Source organism: Eretmochelys imbricata, chromosome 1 (genome assembly GCF_965152235.1).
Source record: "Eretmochelys imbricata isolate rEreImb1 chromosome 1, rEreImb1.hap1, whole genome shotgun sequence".
Lineage (NCBI taxonomy): Eukaryota > Metazoa > Chordata > Testudines > Cheloniidae > Eretmochelys > Eretmochelys imbricata.
In genome coordinates, this window is record NC_135572.1 from 49,777,255 (window position 1) to 49,788,625 (window position 11,371).

Below are 11,371 nucleotides of genomic sequence, written 5' to 3' on the forward strand. Positions count from 1 at the left end.
TCTCCTATCTTAAGATAAAGTACCTACCTTAATGAAACAGGTCATAGATAACTAGGCCACAATCCACCAACTGGCTGCATATAGCCATATTCATGCACCTCTGAGGAGCCCCAATGACTTCAACAAGTCTCTCTGCAAGGCTAAATGTGGGGCCTTCAGTTTTATTTTAAATTTTACAGTGTCATTGTTATGTACAATTTACATAGCATTTTATGTTGTACTGACACATATCCAGCACATTCTGCTGTATTCTCCTATTTGCTAAAGTCAACACTGACAATGGCACAGAAGTCCTGCAATCCCAGAAACACAATAAATTATTTTATTTTCCATGTATTGGTTACCCCCAGCCAAAACTCTGAATACAGCACAATTAAAACAGTCATAACATATAAATTAAAATTAGGGTTGTTGATTAATCACAGTTAACTCATGCGATTAACTAAAAAAAAAATTAATTGAGACTAATCACAGTTTTAATCACTGTTAAATAATAGATTTCAGAGTAGAAGCCACCTTAGTCTGTATCCGCTAAAAGAACAGGAGTACTTGTGGCACCTTAGACTAGACTAACAAATTTATTAGAGCATAAGCTTTCGTGGGCTACAGCCCACTTCATCAGATGCATGGAATGGGTCATATAGCACTAAGAAGATCTATACATACATACATACATAGAGAAGGTGGAAGTTTCCATACAAACTGTAAGAGGCTAATTAATTAAGATGAGCTTACTCAATTCAATTATATTAATTCAAGCTCAGCAGTTTCTCCTTGGAGTCTGTTTTTGAAGCTTTTCTGTTGACCTAAGAGTGGCAATTCTGGCAACCTTTTCTCTGAGAAGTTCTAGTGCCCTCATGCTTTGAAGCAGGAACTTAAAATTTGGCAGGGGGTAACCTTAATGCCAAAGGTGGGCCATATGCCATCCTCATAAAAACCCAAATCTGGCCAAGTTATAAACCTTTGAAAAAAAAAAGTCAGTTCACATCTATTCAGCAGACACTTGCTAGCACAGCTAAAATCCCGGAAGATTCCATCTGTACTGAGCAAGTACTTCCCCCACAATTGTTTCTCCGGGCTGCTGTCAGCAAGAGCAGGAAGCATGTCAATCCTGTGGTTTTGGTCCCAGGCAGCATGGAAGAAGAAGCTGCCTGATTCAGATGCAGAGGGGACAAGAGTTGAGGAGGGGATTAGGGAGCAAACAGACAAGTAGCAGGGGGGAGGGGAAGAGACTGGCTGGGCAAAGGGACTAGGAATGGGAGCCAAGGTGGGAAATGGGGGGTTGGATCTGGGAGCCAGTTCCCAAGGGGGTGGGGGAGAAAACTGAAATTAGATGAGGACCAGGCAGGGAGCAAGGAGGAGGAATTGGGACTAGCTGGGCAATGAGACTTGGAACCATTAGAAAGGGCAGAAGGAAGTGAGGGAGAAAGATTTGATGAGGAGGCAGGGAATGGGGAGAGAATTGGGTCTGGCTGAGCAAAGAGCCAGGAGCCGGGGTGTGGAATGAGATTGGATAAGGAGACTGAGGAGGTAAACTAGAACTGGGAGCCAGGGGAAATGGGAAAAGTGGGTGGGGAGAAAGACATATCAAACAAGGAGTAGAGGGGGAGGAGGAGGGATGGGAATGGCCAGGCAAGGAAACTGGCAACGAGGAGCTGATGGGGTTTGGGGGGAATTGGAAATGGGTTGGCAAGGAGACTGGGAGAGGAAAACTGGGACAGGGAGTCAGGAGGTGGTGACCAGGATTGAGGAGTAGAGGAGATTGAGGAGTAGAGACTGGGACTTGGATGAGGGGAATGGGGTGGGAAACAGATAGGACTGGGACAGCAGACTGACAGATAGGACTGAGGCAGAAGGGGTCAAACTTTGAGGGAATGAGCAGAAAAGTCCTTGCCTACTAGACCACATTCCCCTCCAGACATTTCTCTGATTTCTGTATATATCTATGAAATCCCCTGGGCAAAGTGTGCATCTCAGTATTGTGTAGTGCTGGTCTGCAAAGAGGATGACAACCTACTATTTCTACCAGTTACTCCATTAGCTCAAATGGCATAGATCTGTGTAGTAGATCCAAAGGTTCCATCCCTGCTGATGAATCGGGTGGGTGTTAATATGATGTTACATGATGAAATTTCTGTTTGTTCACTTTGTTTTTCAAAAAAATCTAGGAAATTACACTCAAAAATCTACATTTAAAATGTTATTAAGGATTCAGTCTTTAATTACATGATCACAGACTATTTTTTCCACAGGACCCATGCCTCTTTCAGAGCACAGGATGGACTTACTCTGGGAATGAATTAGGGTTGTGAACTAAAAGAGCTGTTGTCTGCCCTTACTCTTTGTTGCAGAAATTGAAAGGTGTGTAGTGAATGAGACAGGGAACTGCAAGAATAGAAAGAATTGTAGCATAGTTAAAGCAGCTGAATGCTGCCTTGGAGAACTGGATTCTACCCTTGCCTCTGCCAACAAGTTCCTGTGTGGATTTGCCAAGCTTCACATAAACCAAACTTTTTACAGATGGTCACTAATTGCGTGTCCCACATTTTCTAGATGCCTCACTTGAGACCCTTGGGTCTAATCTACAGACGTACTGAGCACTCCCAACTGCAAATAAAATCACTGGAAGCTGTTCTTTGAACGTACAAAGTTAAGTGCTCTGAAATAATCAGGTCCTAGGTGTCTCAAGTTGGGCATCCAAAGTTAGTTGATACTTTTGACCTTAAAGTATCTGTGTCTCAGCTACCCATATGTAACATTGGGAAAATAAAACCACATCATCTAATAGGGGTGTTGTGAAAACAAATTAAGGTGTGTGAAGCACTCATATACTATAGCATCAAATGCCATAAAAAGCTTATTAAGAAATTAACAATTCTGTCTTTGGAGCAGGGTTTGAATAAGATACAGTAAGAAAAGCATAGGAAACAAAATATCAAATAGCTGCTCATTAAGTGAACAGGGTCTTTTCTATGCAATGCATATGCACAAGGGGGCTCAAATTAAGACAAACTTAATTCTGGCATTTCCTAACTTTTTAGTGCTTGACTTAGCAAGCTTAATATTGTTTTTTTCCCCCTTTAGAAGAAGAAAAGAAAAATATAGTATTAAAGGAAGTTTTTGCGTATTTACAAATCAAAAACAAATGCTAATTATTACAACCGTGAGCTTTTTTTTGTTCCAAGAAATATTATGCAGTAATATGATAATCAAATCTATTTAACAGGGTAAGCTCCTTTAAATCATGCAGGAAGTGTTGTTTCTGGTGATTTTATTAAATTGAGTGAAACTACTGACTCAAAAGTTCCCTTTATATAGGTTTTTTTGATGTGACAGATTCATAAACTATGCTCTTTGATGGCAGGCACATTGTCATAGAATGTTGTAAGACACTATGTACTTGAAAACTAGTTAATTAAAATAATTTTAAAAAAATTAAAAGTGGTGTCAGTTCATACCAGACTTGAGTCCCTGAGAATTTCTATAGTTTAACTAGCATACCTTCCTTTAAAAAACTTTTCTAACCCCTTTTGTTGTGGGAAAGGCCTTCACCAAATGTGGAAACTGAATGACTACACTGGAAAAACAGTGAAAGTGACTATAAACAAAGTTTTATTAAATTAATTACTCACAAATGAAACACACCGAAAACAAGAGGTGTTCTCTCTCTCTCTAGTCTCTTTCACTTCTACTAATCTTAAGTGTTATTAGTAAAATTAAATAATAATAGAAAATGTAAAACATTCATATGAATGAGATTTTTTAAGCTGATAGTGTCCCAATAAAGTTTATTTTATTGGCATATAAGAGCACTTCTAATTTAAATGAATATTAGTAGACTTGGAAGAAGACAGTTTAAGGAAGGAATTTGAAAGACCAGAGGGTGGCTAACTTTCATATTAGAAGCATTTGGAGTTTCAGGAGTCAGCATGGAAGAATGCATGAGTCACTGGATAGAAGAAAAAAAATATTTTTAAAACAAATATAAAACAGCTTTCTGTGATCATCAGCATTCTTACTGAAAAAGACCAAAAGAACAGCTAACAATGAAGTGACTAATATTTCCAATATTCACAACTGTACCCCTTCACTATGTAACAAATAGGGCCTCAATTCTGAAGACTTATACATATGAGTAGTCCCACTGACTTCAAAAATACTACTTGTGTAAATCTTTACAGGATCAGGACCTAAAACAAGAACAAACTAGCAGACTTCTATTTTTATTAATTATTTCAACATATACTTACCGAGACAGTGTTGTTTTCCCTGAGCCAGGAAGACCTCTTAAAATTAGAAGTAATTTCTGCAACCTACGTAACTTGTCTTCTGAAAACTGCTGAAAATTAAAATTGTGTATTCCCTCTATCTGGTAAGTTCTAGGATCTTTCCAACACTCTTTTCTTGTTTCACAGAAACCATTATTCATGCATCCATCCTGGTCGCTATATCCATTTCTGGAGACTTGCGTACTATGGATATCAATATGACCAGCATAACTATTATTCTGATCAAACAACGGACAGCTCCTGTTAGTACTGCCACTATTTCCATAGTAACCCACATAATTCTTGTGAGGAGGTCCATCATTCTGAGAATGGAGAGTATCTGGTTGATGTGGTGGGGAATTAAGAGTTTGAACATCTAAATGATGGTTGAACCTAGGAGGAAGAGGACCCTGAGGCATTATGAAAGATAGTGTTGGAGTTGGCTGCCATCCAGGCCTAAACTGAGGGACTGAATGGTTCCAGAATTTAGACTCCGTCTGCCAATTAAAATGATTCTCAGTTCTCCAGCCATTTGTTTCATTGTCAAAACATTTTGGTTCACTGCCTGTCTTCTGGCCACTTGGTTCATTATAGAAACATTGTTCATTGTCATAATATGATTGTGTTCTACTGTACCAGGTATCTTGTTCATCCTCGTGAGATGACTGACTGTATTTATTACATGGTATAAATTGTTCCTGAGATGATTCAGTTTCTTTTTCCTGTAGGTGACCTTCTAACTCATCTTTATCACTTTCAAGCTGCTGAATTTCTTTATAAAATTGGCACAATTCATCATCTATTTCTGATACATCACAAGAGAGAGTCTGAATTTTCTTTCCTTCCTCTTTGTCAATTTTGTGGTCAAGTACAGCATTTTGTTCCTCTCTGCCTGCCCTAAATTTAGTGAAATTCCTGGTTTCATCCTGTTTGTTCTCCTCCACAGGTCTGTAAATGGGCCCAATAAATACTCTGCTTGTACCATATTCTTCAGCCTTTACTGTGAATGATTTATTGCTAGTTTCTTTAATATTAGCGTCATCACCTTTTTCAGTAATGAAAGGGCATTTATTTTCTGTAACCTCAGTGTCTTTTATTGCAAGATTTACACTCTGCATGATCGTTGAATGAGTAGACTCAATAATCCTTGGCCTATTACAAGGGAATTCTTCACTGGATGTTTCTAAGACATTTGTATTTTCATTCTCTTTCTGCTGCACTTCCTGTTTTCCTTGGTCATCAGAGATGCATAAAGGTATCCATTCATTGTTTATTCTCTCAGTGTCTGTTTTCATATGAGATCCCTGGAAACTATCATCACAGGATTTATCATGAGCTTCTTCTGTTGATTTCATTTTTTTAGAACATGGTTCAATTGTAATTTCATCTTGACATTCCAAAGGCCTTACTTTACATTCGGCATGAAGCATCTTAAAGAAAAAAAGCAAGAATATTAACAGTACATACACCTTTAGAATACATTATGCAAAATTACAAGTTATTCTAAGCTATAATTTGTAACATCAGAGTTTATCTACTTTCACAACTAAAATAAGTTAGTTATTCATTTCATCAAAGAAAGCATCCACTATAGGCTAATGTAGTTTTGGCTTTAAATAAAAGTTACCTATTTCAGTAGGTAATAAAACAACTATTTTAGTGCAGAGCTTTTCTCATCTTTCAGTGACAATATTAGCAATTTACTATCTGTGCTAAGCTATTTTTTAAAAGTGAATTTAGTGTTTCAGAAATAAATTAGATCAGCAGCCTGAATACTGGAATTCTCTAGTTATCCACAGGACAGGTTCAGTATGGGCATTAGCAATACAATTACTTACATCCTTGCCAACAAGCTTCAGTCCTTTTTCTACAGGGATTGCTCCTAAGAATTAGATAACCAAATGTCTGTGCTCAGTTAATGCTTGACCTTTCTACTCAGACTGCCAACAAAATGTTACTTAGAGCCACCGTGATGTAATTTCTATGATATGCACTAGACTAATCCAACTCATAGCCCACCAAACAAACACCTGTTAGATGCCAGTTATTAATCAATAATAAACTAGATCAGATTTAAAAATTAAAGTTATAATCTATTATTAGTTGTATTACCATATCACCTAGGAGCCCCAGCCATGGACCAGGACCTCACTGTAAAACGCCACTGTACAAATGGAGAACAAAAAGACTGACCTTTCCTCAAAGAGCTTACAGTCTAAGTACAAGACAAGGGACAACATATGGATACAGACAGATGGAAGGATACAAGGAAATAGTGACACAATATTGGTCAGTATGACAGGGAGTAGTCTCCAAAGGCCACCATTATCACTCCTCTGAGTGTCATCCAGTCACCTACATACTAAGTTACCTAACCCAAAAATACATGGTCTTTCATGGCATTCCAGAGGTATATAAAGAATGTAATATCAACTGCCTTTCTAAAGACAAGACATATGCTATTTTTTTGGCATGAAATAAAGCGATAAATGCATCAGACAAGACGGTGGATAACAGACAATTTCCAGTTTCAAGTTCCTACTAGAGGGTTAATTCTACTATTGTCTGTAACTTATTAAACTTCTGAACTCTGGAAAGTTACAGGAATCCAATAACTGAACTATAATAAAATTAAAGAGAACTCTCCAATTTGCAGGGAGAGTCAGATTCCCTTATCTAAACATGAAATTTTAAGTAGTTTTTATAGTCTCACCTTCCATTTACAGAAAAAAGTTTTGCTGTATGTGAGGAAGGTTAGCCTCTACCTGCCACCCCAAAATGGAAATAAGAATAATTTTGCTATGTGCATATTAGTCTCTTCCATCTCAAGGGGTGGGAAGAGAACTTTGCTGTTTTCTGCGTTGTGAGTTACTCTGGGGATAAGATTGGACTGGGAAGGGAAGAAATGTCTCTCCTCTCTTGGGATGCAGATATTGTTAGGCTGTATGTGTATATAGGTGTGTATTTATAGATATGTACACACACATCTTTGTCTCCCCAATTGTCACCCATGCCGCATCCCCCAACTTCAAGAATGATACAGGGAATGTTGCTCTGTGTTATAAACTACCTCCCCGTGTCTCTAGGGCTAGGATGGAGGATGTTACTCTCTCCAGGTAGAGTGCAGGCTATTGTTGTGTTTGTCACAGTCTCTCCCCTCTCTCTGAAGTGGGTTGGGGGGGTGTTGATGTTTGTACCAGTCTCTCCACTCTCCGTGGAGTGGAGCGTTGGGTAAGAAGTGTTACTGTGTGTCAGTCTCGCCCCTCTCTCTAGGGTAGGAAGTGTTGCTGTGGGCATAAGACAATCTCTCTCTCTCTGCGGTGAGTTGGGGGTAATGATGTGTGTCGCAGTCTCTTCCCTCTCTCTGGGGTGGGTTGTAGGGGGTGTTGCTGTGTGTGTGACACAGTCTCTCCCTCTGTGCACGGGTGCATGTTGTTGTGTGTGTCCACCGCTTGCACTCTCTGTGGGTTAGGGGTGTTGTGTGTGTGACAGTCTCTCTCCCTCTGGGCTGGAGAGGTGTTGCTGTGTGTGTGAGACAGACTCTTTCTGGGCTGGAGGGGTGCTGCTGTGCATGTGAGACAACCTTTCTCTGGGCTGGCGGGTGTTGCCATACGTGTCTATCTCCCTCTTGGCTGGAGGTATTACTGTGTGTGTGGCAGCAGGCTCTCTCTGGGCTTGGGGAGCGGGTGTTACTGTGTGTGTGTGACAGCAGGCTCTGTGCGGGCTGTGTGTGTGTGTGAGCAGGCTCTGTCTGGACTGGGGGTGTTGCTGTGTGTGTGTGAGAGAGAGAGAGAGAGAGAGCAGGCCCTGTCTGGGCTGGGGCTGTTGCTGTGTGTGTGTGTGACAGCAGGCTCTGCCTGGGCTGGGGCTGTTGCTGTGTGTGTGTGTGTGTGTGTGTGTGTGTGTGACAGCAGGCTCTGCCTGGGCTGGGGCTGTTGCTGTGTGTGTGTGTGTGTGTGTGACAGCAGGCTCTGCCTGGGCTGGGGCTGTTGCTGTGTGTGTGTGTGTGTGTGTCTGGGCTGGGGCTGTTGCTGTGTGTGTGTGTGTCTGGGCTGGGGGTGTTGCTGTGTGTGTGTGTGCGTGACAGCAGGCTCTGTCTGGGCTGGGGCTGGGGCTGTTGCTGTGTGTGTGTGTTTGTGACAATGGTCTCTCTGGGCTGGGGCTGTTGCTGTGTGTGTGTTTGTGACAATGGTCTCTCTGGGCTGGGGGTGCTGCTGTGTGTGTGTGACGGCAGGCTCTGTCTGGGCTGGGGTGCTGCTGTGTGTGTGTGACGGCAGGCTCTGTCGGGGCTGGGGGTGCTGCTGTGTGTGTGTGTGGGACAGGGTCTCTCTGGGCTGGGGGTGTTGCTGCTGACTCGGTTTCTCCCGCACTGGGGCCCGACCAGCACTGTGCGGCCCACCCCGTTCCCGCTCCCCACCCGGCAGGGCTCTCGGGGGAACCCACCCTCGAGCGCCCTCTCACACGCGGGGGAGGCGCCCGGCACCGGCCGCCCCCCTCTCATCATCACCACGGCTGGGTGAAGGGACCAACCTCCAGGCAGAGACAGCAACAGCCTTCCGCGCCCTAGCCCGGCCTCCGGCTCGCAGCAGCGCAGTCCCGGGCAGTTGGGGGAGGGGAGTTCCTATTGCGCTTCGCTCTCAATATGGCGTGAGCAACCTCAGCAGCCACGCCGGGGTGAACGCAGCCTGGTGTGGGGCTTGTAGTGCAGCCCTGCCTGGTCTTAGAACTACAACGCCCAGAATGCCCCGCGGGCGGCCCTTCCGCCACAGCTCAGGCGTGGGGCCGCCCGGGAAAGGTCTGCAGAGAAGCGCCGGCAGATGCTGCTTGAACGTGGTGGACCAGGGCAGGCTGGGGAGAAGGTCTCTCCTGGGGTGGTGACTCTTACGTGGGTGATGCCTTGTACATTGATGAGTCACAAGGAGACCCCTGCATTGGGGGTGACATGACAGGCGGGCACATGCAAGGGACATTATTAGTAGGGTGCGGACCCCCCTTTTTGGGGGGTCCTTAACTGGGAAGCGGGGAGCTCCCCTTGTTTCGGAGGGGATGGGATACCCCTGTTTGGGGCTTGGTTTTTAGGGCCACTGTTTCCAGTCTACCTCTCTGTGAATGATCTGTTTTCTGGGGGGGTTCTGCATGTGTTTCAGTCTCTTGTCCCATCTCCCTGAGTAACAGAGGATGAAGGGAGAATTTCAGTGTTAGTTTTATGGAGTGGGACTGCAGACATGTAATAAGTGTGATTTCTTTACATCACTATTAAAGCGTTAAAAGAAAAATAAAAAGCTCTGAGTCTGGGTGATGGTTTGTGGTTTCTTCTCGGTGGCCACTTGCTGAAGGTTGCAGACTATACCTACAATCACATTTTGAAACCGTTTCCGATTTGTGGTTGCTGCAGTTTGGTTTTGCTTCCTAAAACTCTTTAATGCTGGATTATTTTACTTAAAAATAAACTACAGTGATAGATCTTGGCTAGTAACTGCTCTGTCAGTATGAATTTGAATATAGTATAATTGTCTTCCTCTGTCCCCCATGGCTCTTTGTATATTTTCAGCAGACTAATTTCCTTTTACTATGCAAAGAAATGACATAATACATTTTCTTTTTTAGAGAGTTCTGAGATTTAGAGAGTTCCTTTTTCTTTAGCTTGCATTTGTCTTGTACTAAAACAGATTATATTGCCTCTCTTACATATTTTTCAGAATTGTGCCTCTTCTTTCTCTAGCTGTTCATGAAAAGATTGATTTTCTGATTCCAATCTCTTGCCACACTCCTAATATTTTAGAACAACCAGTCTGTAAACAAGTCTTCTAGGCTCTCACTCTTCCCTAATAATGGGTTACTAGAAGTCAGTTACTAGAGTGATCATACTTCTTTTTCAATAAATTTACAGCTATCCCATATCTCCAGCTCATTGGAGCAAAAGCCCCCATGCAATTTTTTTACATGTTCACAGCTACGTACAGATCCCAGCACATACAGCTGGGATCCACTTTTGCAGCAGTAGGAAGCACAAAGATCATCTCTACAAATAAACAATTTTGATGTTAAAAAGTAACGCAGTGTAGCATACCTCCCTCAAATCTTCAGGTTGACTGCGTAATGGTTTGATCATGGTGGCAGGAGTCAATTATATTTGAATATGTGATCAAAAATACTGTTCTGACCCACCCAAAAATCCTAAAACTGACTCTTTTACTAAGAAGTGAGTCACCAAATTGTTAAACTTAAATATAACAAATCATGGTCATTGCCAACCTAGGTTGGATTTTAACTGCTGACTTGGCTGTGAAAGGTGACAAATTGTATTACTAAACCCCACTAAAGTAGAAAGGATTCCAAATATGCATTTTAAAGATGCAGATATGATGAAAGATACATTTATAGAAACAGAAGCTCTTTTTTACCTAACCAAGAAGCAAGCTTTCCAGAGATTCAGAGATTCCAGATTTACATCAGCATAGACGATAGCAGAATTTCTGCTGAGAACAGATCATTTTGGATCATAGGAACTGGGAAAGTCAAACACACAAGAGCAATGCTTTACTTATAATGGCAAAAATTATAACTGTCATAACACATAGTCATATACACAGATTACTGTGGATAAGGGGAGATAATACTGGTACACCAGGGCTCTTTAAGCTAGTGGAGAAAGCCATAACCACTGATGAAAATGAAGCCAGCTAAATTTAAAGAAGGCACACATTTTTAACAATGAGGATGATTAACCATTGGGACAAACTACTAAGGTAAGCATTGGATTCTCCATATCTGAATGTCTTCCTATCAAGAGTGGATGCCTTTCTGGAGGATATGCTTTAGTCAAACATAAGTTATTGGGCACAATACAGCAGTAACTGGGTGAGGTGTAATGGCCTATGGAGACAGGAGGTCAGACTAGGTCAGAGGTGGGCAAACTATGGCCTGCTGGCGCAATGCCCTGCGCAGCTGGGCTGCAGAGCCGCAGCCTGACCCGGTGCTCTGTGCTGCGCGGTGGCATGGCTGGCTCCAGCCGGGCGGCACGGCTGCCTGTCCTGGTGCTCTGGGCGGCACAGCTGTAGCACCACCAGTCACCGGTGCTCCAGGCAGCATGGTAAGGGGGC

The 11,371-nt window shown here is 42.5% G+C and overlaps 1 protein-coding gene across 4 annotated transcripts in view; it reads right to left on the reverse strand.

Moving 5' to 3' along the window:
• LOC144261029 (NEDD4-binding protein 2-like 2) overlaps positions 1 to 8,915 on the reverse strand; it is a 104,623-nt gene extending 95,708 nt beyond the window's left edge. For all 4 annotated transcript variants that reach the window (XR_013345125.1, XM_077810100.1, XM_077810125.1 and 1 more), the window contains exons 1-2: positions 8,799 to 8,915; positions 4,251 to 5,698 (exon numbers count right to left, since the gene is read on the reverse strand). Coding sequence is in view for 3 of the 4 variants with exons in the window: in XM_077810100.1 (XP_077666226.1) it covers positions 4,251 to 5,698 (1,448 nt within the window). In the remaining variant the exon portion in view is untranslated. The remainder of the gene's footprint in view (positions 1 to 4,250; positions 5,699 to 8,798) is intronic.
• Between the last annotated feature and the right edge of the window lie 2,456 nt (positions 8,916 to 11,371).